This window comes from Citrus sinensis, chromosome 2 (assembly GCF_022201045.2).
Source record: "Citrus sinensis cultivar Valencia sweet orange chromosome 2, DVS_A1.0, whole genome shotgun sequence".
Classification (NCBI taxonomy): domain Eukaryota; kingdom Viridiplantae; phylum Streptophyta; class Magnoliopsida; order Sapindales; family Rutaceae; genus Citrus; species Citrus sinensis.
Genome location: NC_068557.1, coordinates 19,183,726 through 19,204,974, shown reverse-complemented (window position 1 = coordinate 19,204,974; position 21,249 = coordinate 19,183,726). Strand labels below are relative to the sequence as shown.

General features: G+C 34.3%; 2 protein-coding genes and 1 long non-coding RNA gene across 6 annotated transcripts; 1 reads left to right on the top strand and 2 right to left on the bottom strand.

Moving 5' to 3' along the window:
- The first annotated feature begins 1,168 nt into the window (after nt 1-1,168).
- On the top strand, nt 1,169-4,157 carry LOC102629349 (uncharacterized). Of its 4 annotated transcripts, none has more exons than XM_052435429.1 (9): nt 1,169-1,400; nt 1,530-1,641; nt 1,886-2,013; nt 2,413-2,528; nt 2,644-2,712; nt 2,947-3,085; nt 3,337-3,399; nt 3,487-3,539; nt 3,777-4,157. In XM_052435429.1, exons 1-9 carry the CDS (start codon nt 1,301-1,303, stop codon nt 3,861-3,863), a joined length of 867 nt encoding a protein of 288 aa, XP_052291389.1. In that variant the 5' UTR covers nt 1,169-1,300; the 3' UTR covers nt 3,864-4,157. The 4 variants fall into 4 exon arrangements, with proteins under 4 accessions (XP_052291389.1, XP_024951162.1, XP_015383017.1 ...); XM_025095394.2 differs by having other exon boundaries at nt 1,171-1,400; nt 2,389-2,528; nt 2,995-3,085; XM_015527531.3 differs by having other exon boundaries at nt 1,173-1,400; nt 2,389-2,528.
- Nucleotides 4,158-4,634: 477 nt separating this feature from the next.
- On the bottom strand, nt 4,635-6,597 carry LOC102629061 (S-type anion channel SLAH1-like). The gene is made up of 2 exons (XM_006469602.4): nt 5,611-6,597; nt 4,635-5,368 (listed from the first exon to the last, which is right to left on the bottom strand). The coding sequence occupies exons 1-2, from the start codon at nt 6,490-6,492 to the stop codon at nt 5,060-5,062; spliced, it is 1,191 nt and encodes a 396-aa protein (XP_006469665.1). The 5' UTR covers nt 6,493-6,597; the 3' UTR covers nt 4,635-5,059.
- A 5,396-nt stretch (nt 6,598-11,993) lies between these two features.
- Nucleotides 11,994-12,436, bottom strand: LOC127900417 (uncharacterized). Its single transcript, XR_008052520.1, has 2 exons — nt 12,158-12,436; nt 11,994-12,067 (listed from the first exon to the last, which is right to left on the bottom strand). It is a non-coding gene; the product is annotated as an uncharacterized LOC127900417 (long non-coding RNA).
- Between the last annotated feature and the right edge of the window lie 8,813 nt (nt 12,437-21,249).

The window sequence follows — 21,249 nt, the reverse complement described above, 5'->3', positions numbered from 1 at the left end:
GATGTTTATTGTATTAAGTTTAATATGAATGTAATGCATATTACTTTTTTTAATTTTTTTTAATTATGTATTAGTATGAATTTTTATCATATTTTATATAACAAATTTATTGAGTTCTTTTTTCACTTTATGTAATTGTACGTGTTTTAAAAAGAAAAAGGTCTGTCTAAACATCATTAAATATACTAAAAAAAGGTAATTTAAACTTATATCTAGTTTGGTCATTATATAATAGAACAATATATTTGTAATAAAATTTACCAAACGCATGTGCATTGCTTTTCAAACTCACAGTAACCATAACAACATAATTTATCAAACAACATAATTTACTAAACATCAAGCTACTTTTTTAATTAGTTGCTTATTGCATCCGCACAGTAAAAGTAACTTATTTAATTAGTAATCGCAATCCCAAATTGGCCCTAAATTACTTCAATTAACAATTAATCATGATTGTCGGGTATGATAATTGTTTTATTAAATTTAGGTTAATCAAAACACGACCTATTTAATAATTGTGTTAAAATATTAAAATCTGAACACGATATGAAAAATAAACGGATGACCCAACACACCTAGTTTATAATCATGTAATTGTGTCACCCAATACAATACAATCCAATAGCCCAATTAATACCAATTTAACACGATTTGCATCAATGTATTGCATACCCATAATTGTCGCAATTGTATACACACACACACAGAGAAATATCATTCTGCCTATAATCTTATAAAATTGAACACTACATAACGTTCATCCTTCACAAAAAAAAAAAAGAGAATTATGTTTAATATTTAAATTTTTATAATAATATTCTTAAATTAATTCAAATTTGAAAACATAATTGTAATTTAGATTCTACAAATATAAATTAAATATATTGTAATTATTTAATAATCATGTCACTAATATAGTAAATGGATCAAGAAATTAAAATTTGACCCGACTTGAAAAGAAATCGTGTTGACCCAAACTAATTTCATCTAATAATTGTTTTAATTTTTATGATTTAAACTCATTTATTCATGTCGTGTTTCTATCAGGTATAAAAATCATGCCAAATTTTGTCAACTTTAATGGTAATTATAAAACGGAAAGGGAAAATACCTCCACCATGTCTAAAAATAAAAGAGTTTACAATATTTTTCAAATAATAAGGCGCCAAGCTAAAAAAATCGTTATTTTCCACGTCCACCCATTCTTGAAACCCTCTTTAATGATCAAGATGAAGACTGGGCAACCACAAAAAGAAGAGAAAAAAGGAAAAACAACTTGTAAAAATCTTCACAAAAGATGATCGCTCAATCCCTTACCGTAAACCCATTTCCCAATTCTTTCTTAAAATGTCACCGCCCAAACCCTGGCTTTCTTTCTCCCTCTGTTTCTTTAAACGGTGAGTTGAAATTTCTTATTATTTTGTAAAAGTTTGTTATATTTGCTGATGACGCGAATTTAATGAATTGGGTTTATTTGCTCTGTGTGATTTTTCTTGTTTTTATTAATTTTTGTTGTTTGTTGATAGTTTCACGATGGAATGAAGCTATGAGCATGCGTTTATCACGTGAGAGGACTGTTGGGACAACTGTCTTAGCTTCTAAGGAGCAGAGTTCCAGTTATAATTCGGAGAAAAAAAGGTTATTTTTCTTTCAAATTAGGGCATATTTGATTATATATTTCTTTAGCAAAGGATACCAATTACCAATTTAAAGTTTGAAAAATCAGTAAAGATTTTCATTTTCTTTTTAATTGTGCCTACTGTATTGAAACACCAAATTGTATAACAACTTTATTGCAAATGATTGCCTCTGATATTTTCTTTTTAATGTTTGAGCAAAGGATTGATTTTTGCTTATAATTGTCTGTTATCTTTTATTATAGGAAAGTAGTAGAGCACATTTGTTTGCTCAAAGCGAAGAAAGATTTATCTGAAGAGGAAGAAAATGACATGCTTGATTATCTTTATACTTCTCAGTATCAAATGGGTGGTATTGTTGCAATATCTTTGGGTGAGTTTCTGTTTTTGAGAACACAAATGTTGCTTTTGAGTGATGAGAACATATTTTGAATAGTTTGGACTTTGGACTAACGTTTATTGTATGTTTTTCGGCCATTACATCTTTGGGTAAATTTCATTGATATTAACTATTCAAAATATGAATCTGAAAATTTTCTTAATTTTGATACATTTTAGGGGAATTTTCTTCTGAATCTGAAAATTCATGTAGGTTACTTAATCTAGCTCTAGCAAACTTAATCTAGCTCCAGAAGATGCTTAAACCATTGAAGTATTCATCTATTCTATGAGAAAACCATGCCCCTGCATGTTTATATATTTTCTAAATTACCTTGTATGACATATATGTTTTGATTTACTCATGTAGGACGCATCTCTAATGAAAATGTAGAGAACTATACCCATGGTGTTTTCATGCGATTTCAAAGAAAGGAACAACTTGTGAAGTTCTACGAGAATCCTTTTTACTCAAAAGTTCTCAAGGAGCACGTGATGCCCTACTGCCATGTATGCCCTGACATGTAAACACCAATACTCAAATAGCCCTTAATTTGCATTTCCTTCATTTTGTACTAAAATTACTCATAACTTGTGATTCTAATCATGTGCTGCGTATTTACAGGGGTTAATGAATGTGGATTATGAAACAGAAGTTGAAGACGATATACTTCCTATATTTCGTAAAGGAGAGGTAACAAACTACATACCTGGACTTTATGGAATTTTAATAAAAAATTTTTAGTTACTTTACTTATTTGTTCACTGAATATAAGTTTAAAGTACCTCATGATTCATGAGTAAGTGCTTCCGATTTGAATATGGAAATTCTATTAGGTGTTTCAAATGGGAACTATAACCACTCATTTTGCCTGTTGGTATGGTAGCCAGAAAGTTCTGAAATAAGATGAACCTCATTTGGTTACAGGATTTCAACTTTGGTGTAGAGTTTGTCCTTCTAATTTCATTTATTCAGAGTGCATTTGGTGGACCTGCAGAAGATGCATTGGAATCTCTTAAAAGGCTGACAGCTGAATTTCCATCTTTGATTGTCCAATCTACACAAGGTGAAAATCAAATGAAAATGCATTTTTTTTTCTTTTTATTTTTCATATCACAGATTTAGCATGCTAATTGGTGATCCTTGTTCTGTGCTTTTGTTTCCACTGGAAAATTACAGGATTTTAGGCATTTAGAATTGATGCTTACTGCTCAAATCAAGTTCACTTTTCTTCATCATGTGGCAGAATAATAAACTTATTTCTGTAAGATTGTAAATGGTAATTTATATCAATTCCCACTCATATATGATTGTCAGGTTCAAATTTTAATCTCAGCAGTGAGATATACACACATGCTGTAGTGATACGACTTCGGTCAGGTAAATTTTCTTTCTTATTTTTAGTATCTTTAGTTCTTTACTGCTTGATGCATTCTGTTGATGGCTAATTACTGGTATCTTCTGCAGTTGAGGCCTTTGAGATGTTTGTGGGCAGCTCAGATTACAAAGAAGTAAGATGTGTATGACTGATTAAACTGGCATATTTACATTAAAGATTTAAACTTGGTGCAATGCTAACTGTCTAAACAATTCCCTGCTCCCGCCGGTTGCTAGTACAAATTTCTAAATTGTCAGTGAAAATTCTCTGTCCTGTAATTCCTACAAGAGAACTAAGTATCATTTGGAAATATGAAATTTTTATGTAGTAATAGGCTGATAAAAAAAAAGTCTGAACTGTCTTTGATTTGAAATCCCAGATGTGGAGCAATAAATTCCAGCCAATCATCAGGACACAACTTCCTGTCCATTTCTCTGTTGATCCAGTGGGTACTGAAATTATGTGAGTGAATCCTTATCTTTCGGTTAATATTTCTGGTCATACAAGCTAAGGCATACACGATTATTATCCGTGGATGGTTGTAATGTACAAAAGGCTCTCCAGCTCGGTGTTCTTGATCAAGCTTACCGGTGAGGAATTTTTCTTTTTGATGTGGAAATTCTAAATTAACCATCACTTAATGTTTCCATTTTGTAACTTTGACCGGACCAGTTATTGACCATTTTATGGTTAGATTCGCTATTATTTCCTTTCTGACATTGTAAGTTCCTTTACTCCAAATAAACACATTTGCCATTTACTTTTGCTTCCTATCCTCGAGATTCTGTTCTGTGGAAAGCAACGATTTGTAGGCAGTTCAATCTATTTAGTTAGTCCTATTATTGACCACACTGGCAGAGACCAGGAATTTTTGTGCCAAAGAAAAACCTTCACCTTTCCTTCCCAGTTCCCACGCCCCCTTTCACTTTCGGTGACATATATACAGATTAGAGCAAAAATGGGACCAAAAATTTCTGCTTTGGGGAGCGATTGAATAATCGGTTTGATCTAATTGTATTCAAAGTATACACACTAGCGTCAGAATTGCCGCCTATGGGCTTCAAAAATGGTTGGTAAACTAATTATTCTTTTCAGCTGGGCTTCCTAGCTCGATGTAATGTGCTACATCTACATGTATCTTTTTATCATATAACTGATCGGAAGTTCGATTTCCCTGAACTCTTTTTGTAGTTACTGAAGGTATCTCAATTCACAAATACTTGATTGAATGAACGTCTAGTCAGAATTTTTCTCCGGAAGATGCCAAAGTTTATTCTTAGTTGTGGCAAGGAACTGTAACAGAACATGTATATGAAGAATATATAAATAAATAAAAATTGAAGTCCCATCGCCAATGTACTGCTTAATTTGGCTGGGGATATGTATGTTTAACTATCTATCGGGTTCGGTTATGTTGGAACCGCTATAAGATATAATATTTTTTCGTAACCACACGATTAAAATTATAACGTATTTTTACTATTTATGACTTTATGTGTATGTGTATGATTTATGCTTTATCTTAAAACAGTTTCAAGATGGTCATGGCCTTATCTATATCATTAGCACACCAACAAAAAGTTGTCAGACGGATCTATTTCCTTCTTGAGAAGATGGGGGAGTTTACGGCACAAACTTCTGCCTCAGCAGAGTTGGTATGCGCTACGAGCTAGAGGCAGGAGATAACGTGTTACTAGAATCACTTGGCGGACTACTGCTTTCAGAACTTGAAACACGAAGGCTGTCCGGCACAAACATGTTGGTATTGATTGCAGTGAACACCATTAAAGCAAGCGATACCAAAACTGAGAGTGCCGATAAGACAAGCATCATCGCTTGCGCGTTGCCGCTTTTCACCTCCTGCGCGTACTCGGCCGATGCCAGCGCCAAGACTGTTATAGGGAAAGAGTATGCCCACCATGTTACGCTGAACTTCTTCATTGATTTTCTAAAAAGTGCTGGCCTCGAAACCTGTTTAATAAAAAAATACACGCGTTTAAAACATCGTTCCAAACTCGCCCATAAGTTCAGATCAGAACAAGATCCTAATTCTAACTGAAGCTATTACATCAAGTGTGAAATCACTTCGACGTCACTGGTTGGAGGATTATGTCTCACTTTTCTTATGAGAAAACGACTTGAACCGGTCCCATTAAGACGTCATCATCAATTTAATTACTTAATCAATTTTAATTCTTCTTCTTTCTACGTACCAGTGACAGGAAGAGGAACAGCGAAAGAAAAAAGAGCATTTTGGCTACGTTGTCAAAAGTCCCTACTATGGCATCCCATGCTAAGCTAGCCATGCTTGGTGCTGCAATGAACAAGAAAAAAACCGGCCTTAGCATCGCCGGCAGGTTACTGCTCCCTGCTAATCTTTGATAAAGTGTAACAAACAGCACAAGATAGTGAGCCATGCCCAAAGAAAACATGCACACAGCAGTCTCTCCCCACCCCATCTGCGCCGCCGCCTTCGCCGCCACCAAGTTCCCGATCACCGATATCTGACTCGTCGGATTCGCCACCACGGATACAAATCTTTTCCCTTTTGTAAACCACTGGCCGTAGATTTTAACATCAAGGACCAATATGGGAACCACAAAAATCCACCAAAGTACCAAGTAGTACATGGACTTTGGAGATATAAAAGGTGATGACTGAAGCAAGAGAAGCCATGAAATCCAAGGAGCAAACAAGTAGTTAACTCCCACGTGGTGCAAGAACTCATCTTGCACCATTTTAAAGTGAAACAAACATCTTAGAATGTAAACAAGAGAGAGTAAGGTTAATGTGAACAAGGCTACCGACCAAAGCAAAGAAAAGGCCGCGGAGGGTAGCAAAGAAAGCAGCCGGCGAAAGGGGTGTGCATCCTGCGCTGGCCGCTCTCCGAGTAATTTCCATAGCAAGGCCTGGCTGCATAAGGAGAGGCTTATTCTAAAGTAGCCTGCATGGAAACTGGTTAAGATTTGTGTTAACGAGATTGATATTGATCGTTTGATGATAATCGGCGGGATTTCACAATGTGATTGTGATTGTGATTTTGTTGGCTCGATGATAATCTCAATTTGGGTTTCTGATTTTAGCTCGGCAGCCATATTAATTAATCTGCTTAGTACAAAGATTGTTTTTTTTTTTGTTTTTTTATGTAAGTGTGACTTGTGAGTGATACATTATTTTTCATATACATTGGGGGGATTATATAGATAAGTAAGTTCGGAAGTTGATAAGAGCGAAAGTATTGTACTTGATATGGATTTAGAAATTGAGTCGAGGCGGCTGTCTCGACTCGCATAGTGAGTCGCATGCCTTTTTGGACTCTTTTTCATAGCAAAATGAGTTGTTTCACGCTCTTTACAGCTAGACCCCATGCCCAAAAGCGACCAAGTTGTAAAGAAATTACACATTCGATCCAAAGCATGCGACTTAAGTAGAAGGGCTTGTCTCCTGAAACATATGCTCAGGAGTCAAAAAATCAAAATTGTGGCCTCAAACATAACATACAAGGGCTTGTCTTTCGTAATTTCGTTCATACAGAATGTACTCGTTGTCCTATACATTCCATTTAATCCATAATGTTGTTTTAAAGTTATTTTTCTTCGTGAATGGTGTATGTTGATTTATAGTTTGAAACTTTGACCCAAATCATCACCTACTATTTTGTTGGCGACATGCCTGGCTGTAGTCGAAGCTTCGAAGTTGCTTCTTGTTTTTGTTGCAAAATCCAGCTTATGGCAACAAGTTTGTGCGAATTGTGATATACTCAGTGAGTAATTAATTGATAAACAACCCTTTTGTCTCCTAGTTGCTTCAGAAACTTATCATTATTTTCTATTTTAAATGGTACAATCGGATAACGGATTGTTTCAAAAGAAACGAAACGGAATTAATTATGGGGATAAGTGGGCAGCCTAGCTCATCATTCTTTGTTTGCACAAACACGCATACATGCGCAAATGTACCTGGTCATCCACATTTCCAGGAATCAGTACATGGACTTTAACATACTTGCGTATCACACAACGAAATATTTTGGCTTGTATTTAGTTAGAGTGAATAATTAGATACAGGAAGGTGCTAGCTGGAACAACTAATACAACAAGAGAAAGCAATTTAATGACGCAATTATAATTTTGCTTGTCATGAATACATAACTTTCAAGTTATGGGAACCATTACTCTTCCTTGACCTATGCTTTTATCGTAGCAAGTAGAAGTGGGTGATGAGAGCGCTGAAATCGGGAATGAATTTCCTTAATTAATGGAAATTGTGGCCAGGTCCAGCTAGTGAGCTACTCATCTAAGCTCATAAAGTTTGCACCGTTGAGCCGTTTAGTAGTGGCTTTAATAGCTGAATAGATGCCTACTGGCCCTAATGTCCTAGCACGACGCTGTGGCATGATGGCCACAGGAATTGGGGTGCGTGGTTTCTCAGAAAGCATTCTATTTTGAGTACGGAGTACATTGCACGATGCCTAACGAGTGGTGGATTTTTCACAGAAAACGTTCTTTACCCCCAAAAAAGAAAAAAGAAAAAAGAAAAAAGAAAAAAGAATAAGGTAAAAAGTCAACACAAGTGGATGTGGATCAAGTGGTGAGCTGATGATGCCCACGGAATATGCCTTTCCTTTTTCAGTTATTACACAGAATTTAGCTGCACTACAGCTGTTTTTCAGAGCTACCGTACATTAATTATTCTATGTTTGACTAAGATGGTAGTTGTTTTTTATTCTGAAATTTAAATAGAATTAAATTAATTGAATTCTAAATAAAATTAAATGTTTGAATTTAATTTTCAAACTGAATCTATGATAATAAGCATTTAGTTGCTTTTTGTTACCACAAAAGTATTGTTGAAGCTAAAATATTTATAACTTTTTTTTTCTTGCGAAATGCAAGTGAAGTAGTGACATTCCTCGTCTGTAAGGGTAATTTATCTGGATATGTATTTTATAAAATTTAATGTAATCATATATAAGTCCCAATTAGATATATCTGATTGTAAATATCAGTGTACTATTGTGAAAACAGTTGTAAATATTTATACAATATAGTAATTTGATGTGTAACCAGTATTTAAAAAAAATTTAAATTTATGAAAATTAGTACTTTTAAGTTTGTATTCTTATAAATTTTAAATGTTAAAAAAATAATAAATATCTCAATACATATAAATAAGATGATATTTTATCATAACATAAATGATGTTCGAGTGAACAAGACCCTTTAGTATTTTAAATTCGAACGTCTTAATCAATGTTATTGTAATTTATGATGTATTGTATGAAAAATTCATTAAAAAAAAATGTTTGTGATTTTACCAAAACTCGAGGACTCCGATGTATGTGATGATAAGATAATAAGGAGAAAATCTATCTGCAAGCAAAGAGTAAACGAGTTTCCACTCTAATTTTATTTTTCATTGATTTTCGAAATCCGTGTAATAACTAATAACGCCTGAGCCTGCGTAGCCAGCGAGTCGTGTCCTTCAATAATAGATTACGAAGTACGAACTGTGTGGTGCAGGTTAAAAGAAAATTCTTTTTCAGAGCAAAGCTCTGGTAGATAGTAATCGCCTTGCGATTTCAATCAAAGGTTTCTTTTTGTTCAGGAATAAAAACAATCTTAGTGGTTTCTTTAATGGGTTATTGTTCCCCACGCCTCTTTTGATATACGCGATCATGTTTTATGCTAATCGAATCGAATATGGTCCTCTCATCTCTTCAATAAAATCTAGAAGATTTAACAATTTATAAATGGGTAATTTTTAAAAACCTCCCCTGAGGTTTGGGCTTGTTGCAAGTAGATGGCGAGAATTGATTTATTTGTAAAAAACCCCCTACCGTCAGTTAAGTTTAACATTGACCGTTAGTTGACCGTGTAAAGACAATATTACCCTTAACAATAGTTTGTAAACAAAAATAACTAAAAAAAAACCAAAATTATTGGTGCAAAAAGCACAAACCCTATTTTTTGACAATTTTATCCTTGTCAATTCTAAAAATTTACAATATCATAGGTAAAGATTATGACTATTTCATTTTTAAATTTTTAATTTTATTTTTCTTGTAGGAATTTTAAGGAAATATCAATAATTTAAAGAGGATTTTTTAATTTTTTAATTTTAATTTTTTATAAGAACTTTAAGAAAATATTAATAATTTTAAAAGTGTAAAATAACTAATAATTTTGGTTTTTTTTATAGTTATTTTCGTTTATAAACTATTGTTAAGGGTAATATTGTCTTTGCACGGTCAACTAACGGTCAATGTTAAACTTAACTGACGGTAGGGGGTTTTTTACAAATAAATCAATTCTCGCCATCTACTTGCAACAAGCCCAAACCTCAGGGGAGGTTTTTAAAAATTACCCATTTATAAATGTAGCTGTCCGTGAGTCAAATATAGACAGTCAGACAGACAAAATTACAGAGACTTAAATAATGGGTCAATTGGCACGATAGAAATTAGACATAGTTTCTTGTATTTTTTCTTTAAATATATAATTAGAGGAGCTTCCAACTCCAAGAACAAAGCAAGAAAATTCAAAGAAAAGTTGCGTATCTTATCCCAATTCTTCACTAGTAGATCGACATCAATATACCATGTTGTTGAGGTAGAGCTAAAGAAACACAAAAGATCTTGTTACTTTCAGTGAGACACATTAGGAAATAATTCTAATCACACACATTAATTTAGAGACGTGATCTAATGTTCCAACTTTTAAATCTCTTGATCCACTAATTAATGAAAATATCCCGACCCAAATCTAGTTTTAAATCAGAAAGAAGAAGAAAAAAAAATCAAACCAAATTGTTGAAAGAAGAATGCATCATCTGATCAAGGGTCGTCAGCAGAAAGTAGTTCTTGGTCTTGGTGAAGCATTCTGTAAAGTGTAAACATTTAATCTTGACGATACATGACCAACAATGTACATATAGTAAAAGATCAAGAGAATTTCAGCTAATTTATAGGTTATAATCAGTGACTATATTCCAAAACAACATAAGATTAAAAGTTATAACACTTCAACTTAGAAACTGATTGGAGTTCTAGAATACAATAAATATTTTATGATTATTACAACAAAATTTCTCCACAATGATATTCTATATAGAAATAGCCTTCATATAGTTATAAAAAAATATGGTTCCAATTTGGACCAGTTATAAATAAGAATAACTTTGATATTATAGTAGGCTATAACTTTTCTTGATCCCTTACTAAGAAACTTGCCTCTACATAGTAATAATTATTCGTGTATTATAAAAAAAAATGCTATATTACATTACAAGTTTAAGATAGAAGAAAATATTTTTCTAGTATTGTTTGGGGAATAATTTTATTCTTAAGACTTTTAATAAGATGCTTTTAGAAAATTCCCAACACTATATAGATGATAAATATTTGTACTAGTTTTTTGAAATTATATTTATCTCTTTTATTGATATTTACACATTGGATTTGAAATGCGCCATTAATTAATTTTATCTCGCTATTGATTGCACTAGAAATAACCAAGTCCAAACAATATTTTTTGTATTTATATCACTATTAAGTTATAACCTACTTGAAGTAATAAAATTAGTTGGTCAATATGATTATAAAGAGGTTTTATGTATTACAATATGATGCAGGCTTATTTATATAGATTCAAAATGCAAAAACCACCATGATTTTCAAGTGTACATTCACAACTTGCAGCCGATCGATTATGCTTCGAGAAACCGAGCCACTAGTTCACATTATGATCTTTTGTTGGAATATATACAGTTCATGTCTTGCAGGTGGCTTAGTTATGTAAGAGTAATAATCAATCCAGTTAATGTGAACAAGCAGAATAATTTAGTTCTACGATGTCCATTGTTCCTGCGTTTAACTTTGACTTCTAGTTTGTCAAGATAATAAACTAATAATAATTTTTTTTTCTTTTTAAATTTAATATAAAATTTAATCTTAAACTCTTACTTTTCTTTTTACATACACACACACACACCCACGTTTCTAACAAAATTGTGATGAGAAATCCCTCAACATTCTAATGTGTTATCTATGGATCACCTAATGCGTGTATACATATAAAATATATCCCCCTTATTTCAGGGGCGGAACAAGCCATTCTTGGCTGAGAGGCCAAAGAATTTTTTTTAAAAAAAAATCAATAAAATTTTTAATGTAAATAAGCAATTATTAATATAATAGAAAATAAAGTACTTTAATCAAAGTTCACATTTTGTTTCAAAACATACAGGCAAGTGAACAAACAAAATTATAAAATCTCCTAAACTTGAGCTTTGCGTTCTTTCATGAAACAAAAATCAAATACAATAGATTTTGTACCAAAGATTTCTACAATTTCTTTTTCGATGTGAACAACCAAATAGTTTGCTAGAAATCCATCTCCCATCTTGTTACGAAGGCTTGTTTTAACAATCTTCATAGCAGAAAATGCTCTTTCTGTTAGGGGTGGGCATTTTACCCGACCCGACCCGATCCGACCCGACCTGACCCGATAAATTTCGGGTTCGGGTCGGATCGGGTCGGGATCGAAACCCGATCGGTTTGAAATTTACAAACCCGATCGGGTTGTGATCGGTTCGGGTCAAACCCGACCCGATCCGAATACCCGATCGGGTTCTTAAAAAAAAAAAAAAAACGTACTGACCCGAATTGACCTGATTTCAACCGACCCGAACTGACCCGAACTGACCCGAATTGACCCGAATTGACCCGAACTGACCCGAACTAACCCTATTTCAACCGACCCGAATTGACCCGAATTGACCCGAACTGACCCGAATTGACCCGAACTAACCCAAATTGACCCGAACTCAATTCTACCCATTTTAAATCCAACCCGATCCAACCCGAACATAACCCGAATTAATGACCCGACCCGAACCGACCCGAATATAGTTCGGGTCGGTTCGGGTCGGGTCATTAATTCGGGTTATGTTCGGATTGTTCCTTGTCTAACCCGAACAACCCGAAACCCGATCGGGTTGACCCGAACCCGACCCGAACCCGATTTTGCCCACCCCTACTTTCTGTAATTGCTGTGGAAACTGGAAGTGTCAATATAAGACGAATTAATCTATCAATTAAATGATAACAATGTGATTTTCTTTTTTCCACCAGTCCTCGACATATTTCAGATAATTTAGACATACTTTGAAAAATTGGATGATGAGGCACATCTAACTCATAATGCTGCAACTGATATTTCAAAACAATTCTCTCTTTTCTGTAAGTTTGCAAATATCATCAATATTAAATGATCTAAAACCATCCTTTGGGTCTAAAGCTAAGCTAAGAGTAATCAATTCCATTGTTTTCTCACTGAATCTACAATTTAGCTACTCGAACTGACAGTCAATTGTAGCAGTAAATAAATCAATCCGATAATGATGCTTAGTTGTAATTTAGTCCTTTTGATGACAAGAACGACCACGATCCATTATGTAAAGACCACTCATATCAGGTACATCAATTTCATACTTTCACAAAATGATTTTGTAGTTTCAAGAAAAGAATCCCAACTATCTTCTCTCATTTTTTGAATAAGAGCTCTTGTTGTTGACACATGGTGCATAACATTTAAAATATCTTGAGACGTATGCTGTAAAGCTTGACAAAGAATATCTGTAATTCCTAGAATCTCCTTCACTAAATGCAAGATAAACACAAAATCAAAAGATGTAATAATATTATAAGTTGAATCAGCATCACCTCATTGAGAATAATTAGATCCTCTCTTGACAATGCTTTGAAGAACTTCACAAGTTGCCTTAAACATCTTTATTAAACTGCAAACAGAATGAAAATGAGAACCCCAGTGAGTATCACCTGCTTTTTGTAAAGTTCCAATCTGGTTTGCTCCTTTACCAGTCTCAAGTTCATCAATAGCAATCATATTAGCGATTTCATGTATTTGAACTGATTGTAGTTCACTATTACGCTTGCTAGATGCACTAAAGAAGTTCACAACAAAAGTCAGTTTTGAAAAAAACTGATGCACATGAATCACCTCTCTAGAAGCAGCAATTAATGCTAATTGTAATCTATGCGCCATACAATGTATATAATAAGCATATGGGCACTCACCAAGAAATAATGCTTGCAACCCATTCCATTCACCACACATGTTGCTAGCACTAGCATACCCTTGTCCACGCATGTTTTGAACATCAAGTGCATATCGACAGAGTATGGAAGATAACTCTTTTTTTAAAGCCATTGAAGTGGTATCCTTTACATGCAAAATATCAAAAAACCTTTCTCTTATGAAACCATCATTATCAACAAAATGCCACACAAGTGCCATTTGCTCCTTTTTAGACTCATCTTTAGTTTCATCCACAAGAATACAATACTTTGAATCTCCAATTTCTTCGCAAATTTTCTCCCTCACTTTGTTAGCAAGAATATGCAAAATTTCTTTTTATATTAACCCTGCAGAATACTTGGCATGTTTTGGAACATTTTCTAATACAACTTTAGTAATATCATCATTATATGTTGCTAAAAGTTTTACCTATTTAATGAAATTTCCCCGATTCCTAGAATTTACACCCTCATCATGTCCTTGAAAAGCCAATGATTGAAATGTAAGCCATCAGATAGCATCTAATGTAGTCTTAAGCCTTAACATATTCATCTTTTTTTCTTCTCTAGTTGTGCATTCATTCGTTTATCAATATGACAAGATGGATTCATTAGATTTGCACAACTTTTTTCAGCAGCATTATGTGATTCCCCCATGTGAACCAAGAATGCACACTTTTTCCCATCATTAAATTTTTTCCAATTTCTAAATCCATGCACTGTAAATGTAGTTGATGCAGGACGTCTGTTGTGCAAATTTTATTGAACTCGCAAGCGCACGAATCTATTGTAGAATAGATTAATGGTGACGAGTGTCGATTCCACGAGGAGGTAGATTTTAATTACGTGTAGAGTTAATTTTTGAATTGGGTAATTGGATTTGTGGTGGAAATAATTTGGAATATTCTAAAACTTAAATTAAAATGGCGAGAATAAATTGAAGATAAATCTATTGAAATGAAGCACTTGGGTATCTAGATTCGTATCAACATGCACTATAGGCTAAATATTCCTTATTAGTGCTAATTAAATCATGAGGGGGGAATTCACACCTCACGAACCACACTCTAATCAATATGGTGCTAAGGGCTTATCGTGCCAAATAATAATAACCTTGTACTAGGGAGCCGGTGAAACCATGGCGGTATCTAGACAAGATTATTATTATTTGTCAACGAAAAGTCAAAACATCCACAATAATTAGAGGGGAAGAGAAAGTAAATTTACCAAATAAAGCCCATGACACATGTTGAGACTTCACCTTCAACCCAAGCTTGAAAGAAAATTAGCTACTCATAATTGAACTAGGGGCAAAATGAGAATTTATTAAAATACGTAGAAAATACAAGATGATGAAGGAATTTCAAAAAATGGAGCCCAAAAATGGATTCAGAGCTGCCAAATTAGAGGGGGAGACCCCATTTTTATAGATACATTGAGTAAATCATGGCTATCGGATTAAAAACAGTTTGGACGCTTAGGATTGTGCCACGTCATCAGTCAACAGTACGCGGTTTGAACAGTGACACGGTTTGAGCACGCAGTTTGAACAGTCAACCGGTTTGAACAGTGACGCGGTTTGGTTGAAAATAATCATGTGTATATGCATGTACCGTACACGCGATTTTTGGTCCACTGATATGCTGCCACGTCATCGATCAACAGTACATAAGAATTTTAGTCCAATAGAATCGTGACACCTCATCAGTCAATGCCACATCATCGGTCAATGCCACATCATCGATCCGTCTATGTAAACAATGTAGTGAACAATAACATAGATAATACGGTACATGTGAATAGTACCGTACATGTGAACAATAACATTTTTCCTTTTATGCTCCTCCTAAGGTTTTCAACTGTCCTAAGTTCAAAACTGATGTCCGTTTTGCCGTCTGATTTCTCGTTCATTGTGAAATGACCATGATGCCCCTAAAATACATAAAATACTTAATTAAAATAAAACACACATAATTAAATCACAAGAAGTTTAAATACATAAAAGTAAGGGTGTTAGTAAAATTTGAAGTGTAAAATGACCATTTTTTCCTTTATAAATATACATTTTCTAACACTCAACACACCCCCCAACCAGCTTATTTATAGTCCCTAGCAAATAAAGCAAAAACAAAATTCAAATCCAAAATAATTTTTTTTTTTAACGAAGAAGATGCGTTTCTAGAGCAACTACACTCCATATTCAACCATCTTCAACACAAAGTTAGCAACAATTAGTTTCTACTACAAAAAATTAGTAAAAACTTAACCAAGATTGAAGCATTCCACAATTGTCAACTATTCCCTCCCCCCAAACAGAATGAAACATTGTCCTCAATGTTTTAAAGGAAAAAAGTAGAGTTTAAAAGACATCACCTGGGTGATGCAACACAGAAGAAAATATTTACAAGCGGAGAGTTAAATCTAATTTGTACTTCTTACTGCGGCTACTGTTACCATCATTATTTGGAGACTCCAATACAAGGGTCCTTGAGTCTAGCTCTGGTTTATAAACTTGTAACAGATCAAGTAACTCATTAGCAGTATAAGCACAAAAAAAAATCTTTTTAGCCGTGGAAGGAATGAAATAATTTTTTATTTCATGGTTAAGAAATGTAATGAAGCCATCATAAAAGTTATTGACATTTAACAAACCGATGGGTTTCTGATGAATGTGCAGATGGGCCCAAGATGCTAGTGTGATAAGTGCCTCTAGTGTTGCAAGATCTCCTGGAAGAAAAATAAAAGTATCAACATGATTAAGCATTTCAGTTATTCTTTCTTGCATACTTGAGACGACTAACTCTTTTCCAGTCGGTGAGTCAGACAAACTGCCCAAAGGTTTTAGGGCTCTTGGGATGATGCCTAACACTTGACTTCCTTTGACAAAAGCAGCTTCTGAGACCAATTTTGATAACCCTCGGTTACCTCCTCCATACACCAAGTGTAGTTTTCTCTCTGCTATCCTTCGACCAAGATCTATGGCTGCTTCAACGAACTCTTTATGTTTGACATAGTTAAATCCAGAAAGCACACAAATGTTCTTGAATTGTTTATTAGGAGTAGCTGTCATTGGGATACTTCTAAAAAATAATTTGTGAGTGCTTAACAAAAAGTCATATTTAAGAATCTTGGTGACAGTGGGTCACAACTGTGTATGAGGTAACATGTTAGTGTCAAATAACACGTAAAGCACATGACTCGCGAGTCAAAAAGGGAATAGTAAAAAGAAAAAGAAACAATGATAAAATAAAATTATTAAAGACAATAATGCAAATGATAAAATAACAGTGAAATAAAATAACAGTGAAGTAAAATGATATTTATAGGTAGTTGCGACTGTGGCTCACATTTTCCTTTGGTTTTTCATCCAGAAACGGCTTGAACGCCCTCTATGGTTCGAGGATAGGCTTCCAATCCCGTTTTCTTATAAATTGGCAAACATGGTCGTTTATAGTCAGATTCCCGAGACTATATCGTGCATGCTCTTTCTGGAATAATCGATGTAACTGGAGAATCGCTCCTTACACATATCCACTGGGATGCGTTTCAAGAGACAAAAGGATATCATCCAATGACTCCTTATTCAAGTCATCCCTAATGAATTGAATCTTATCTTCCTGGTTATCAGACACAATTCCTAAAGAACATAGTTTTTTATCACAACTAATTCTGGCACACTTATGACAAGCAACAGAAATCCTTCGAGCTCTTCGTTTTCTTGCATAATTTCTTTTACCACAACCAGGCATGTATGCAATAAATTTTGGAGGTAACTCACCTGCCAATCGTACTTTAGCCTCGATTAACCAACGGATGTCAGCAGGTATGTTATTCCTCATAAGCAATCGCATGCGTTCGAACCGGGCTTTATAGATTGTAAGGAGGGCATTCTGAGGAAGTGAAGGGAATCGATTGTAAAGCTTCGCTAGAATCTCGTTTCTGTCCATACCTTCCCCTCAGAATATCAATTATTATAGGAAACTGAAGTAACCGACTTGATTATCACGAAGTACCGTTATCTGCCACTTCACCGGGGTAACAAACTAAAGCACACAAACAAAGAAAAATAAACTAAAACACATAAAGAAAATTACAATCGTCCTCTTATTGAATTTACCTCAAGCTCCAACTGGATGTTGTAAACACTTCTCTCAATGTCTCTGAGTTGGCTTTCTAAATTCTCAACAAAGAATACTAACTTTGGTGGTTGCAGAACCCAAATATGATGTGTTTTACAAAATTGAATCTGCCTTTTGAGATGAGATTTTACACGTTGAAGTGGTTTAAGAATGTCCAGGAGGAACTGTTTGGCTATGGCACTCATGATTAACAATGATAAGAGAAAAACTTAATGGTTAAACAAACATACTTATGCAAAAATAATTTCAATTAGCAAAAGAATAATAAAAAGAAAGAAAGAAATTTATTTCGGTGTCTTCTCCACGTGGTTGATACTCTAGATATGACTTTAATCTTTGACCATTAACTTTAAACGTGACACCGTTCTTTAGGTCCTTAATTTTAATTGCCCAATGTGGAAAAACAATATGAACAATAAAGGGGCCAGACCAACGAGAGCGTAACTTACTTGAGAATAGGTGCAAGCGAGAATTGAATAAAAGTATTTTCTGACCTAGAGTGAAAGATTTTCTCATAATTTGCTTGTCATAGAAGACTTTTATTTGCTGCTTGTAAATTTTGGCATTTTTGTATGCATCATTGCGAATTTCTTTAAGTTCTGCCTGTTGTAATCTTCTTTCTGACCTAGCTTACTGTATGTCAAAGTTTAATTTCTTGATGGCCCAATATGCACGATACTCAAGTTCCAGAGGTAGGTGGCAAGCTTTTTCATATACTAGCATGTAGGGTGACATCCCAATTGGAGTCTTGAAAGCCGTTCTATACGCCCATAATGCATCATCAAGTCTTAATGACCAATCTTTTTTGTCTAGCCTCACTGTCTTTTCTAATATGTGCTTTATTTCTCGATTAGAGATCTCAACTTGGCCACTGGTTTGTGGATGATATGGGGTTGCCACTTTGTGAGTGATTGAATACTTTGTCAAAAGAGTTTTGAATGTTTTGTTACAAAAATGGGTACCACCATCACTGATTATCGCTCGAGGGAATCCAAAGCGTGAAACAATGTTCCTTTTCAAAAATCCTATCACCACCTTGTGATCATTGGTTCTACATGGAATTGCTTCTACCCATTTCGATACATAGTCAACAGCAACCAATTTGTATTGATGGCCAAAAGAAAAAGAAAAGGGTCCCATGAAGTCGATGCCCCATACATAAAAAATCTCAACCATTAAAATTGGATTTAGTGGCATCATATTCCTTCGTGTAATGCTCCCTATTCGTTGACACCTATCACATGAAAAACAGAAGGTGTAAGCGTCTCGAAATATAGTTGGCCAATAGAAACCACATTGTAAAACTTTAGTTGCTTTTTTCTTAGTACTGAAATGACCTCCACAAGCTTGTTCATGGCAGAATGAAAGAATATTATGAATTTCTCTTTCTGGGACACATCGTCTAACAATTTGATCTGCACAATACTTGAACAATTAGGGGTCATCCCAAAAAAAATTCTTTATTTCCGCAAAAAAATTTGGCCTTGTCTTGCTTGGTCCAATGCTCTGGAAGTTGACATGTAACAAGATAATTAACTATATCAATATATCAAGGTAATACTTCCACACTCATTAATTTTTTATCTGGAAATGACTCATTCAATGTTAATGGCTCTGTAATTATGTCAAAATGGAAATGAGAAAGATGGTCTGCCACAACATTTTCTATGCTTTTTTTTATCTTTGAATTCCAAGTCGAATTCCTGCAAAAGTAACACCCAACGAATTAGTCTAGCTTTTGCATCTTTCTTTGTGAGAAGATATTTAAGAGCAGCATGATCGGTGAACACAATTATTTTACAACCAATGAGATAAGATCGAAATTTTTTCAATGGAAACACTACTGCTAACATTTCTTTTTTAGTAGTTGAATAGTTCAACTGTGCATAATTCAATGTCATATTAGTATAGTAAATAACATGGGGAATTCAATTAACTCTTTGTCCTAAAACTGCTCCTACTGCATAATCAGATGCATCACACATGAGCTGAATGATGGGTGATGATGTCAACAATTGCTTTAATTTTTCAAAAGCCACAAGACATGAATTATTGAAGATAAAATGTATATCCTTAGCAAGTAGATTGCATAAGGGTCTAGAAATTTTGTTAAAATCTTTAATGAAACGTCTATAAAAACCAATATGCCCAATGAAAGATCTTATTTCTCTGACTGTTTTGGGTGGAGAAAGATTAGAAATGAGATCCACCTTGGCTTTGTCAACCACAATACCTTTGCTCGAAATGATGTGACCGAGAACAATACCTTGTTTTACCATAAAATGACACTTCTCCCAATTTAAGACTAAGTTCTTCTTGATACATCTCTCCAGAACTAATGTTAGATGATCTAAACATTGATCAAATGAATCACCAAAGACAGAAAAGTCATCCATAAAGACTTTAAGGAATCGTTCAACCATATCAGAAAAAATGCTCAACATACATCGTTGAAATATAGTAGGTGCATTACATAATCCAAATGACATTCTCATATATGCAAAAGTGTCAAAATGGCAAGTGAAAGTGGCATTCTCTTGATCTTTTGGTGCTATGAGGATTTGATTGTATCCTAAGTAGCCATCTAGAAAGCAATAAAATTCATGGTCTGCTAATCTATTAAGCATTTGATCGATAAATGGTAAATGAAAATGGTCTTTACGTGTGACAGAATTCAAATTTCTATAATCAATGCATACACGCCATCTTGTAGTTGCTCTAGTTGGTATTAGTTCATTATCAGCATTGGTAACTACTGTGACTCCTGACTTTTTAGGGACAACTTGTACAGGACTGACCCATGAACTATCAGAAATGAGGTAAATGATACATGCATCTAATAGCTTAAGAACTTCAGTTCTAACAACTTCTTTCATGTTAGGATTTAACCGACGTTGCATTTCCCTAGTAGGTTTAGAATTTTCATCACGGTGAATGTAATGCATGTAGTCTACTGGGTTTATAACCTTTTATGTCCACTATGGTCAATCCTAATGCTCATTTGTGCTCTTTTAAAATATCCAACTTACCTTTTTGTTCGTCGTTTAGGGATGATAAGATGATTATCAGTAGAGTAATTTCTTCTCCCAAAAATGCATATTCCAATGTGTTGGGTAATGGTTTGAGCTCGAGTTTCGGTGGTGATTCTGATGATGGGATTAGTTTTTTCTCTGATGGTGCTAGTTGTTCAACTCTTGACCTCCATTTATTAGTGTCCATGGATGGTGCTGAGTCAAGTAGGGCGTTGATCTCATCGACTGATATGTCAATATCAAAATCCAAACCAAAGTGATTTAAGCATGTTTGTAAAGGGTCATCACTAAGGTTTGAAAGAAAAGTATTATCAACTAATACTTCTATTAAATCCACATCAACAATTTCATCATCTGCATTGTGAAGTTGTTTAACAATGCTGAAAATGTTTAGCTCCATAGTCATGTTGCCAAAGGACAACTGCATATTTCCAGTTTGCATTGAATGTGAGCCAAGAAAGGTCGACCTAGAATAATGTGGATGTGCTTCCTTGAATTATGTATTGGTTGAGTATCAATTACAATGAAATCAACAGGAAAATAAAACTTGTCTACCTGGATAAGCACGTCCTCCACAATACC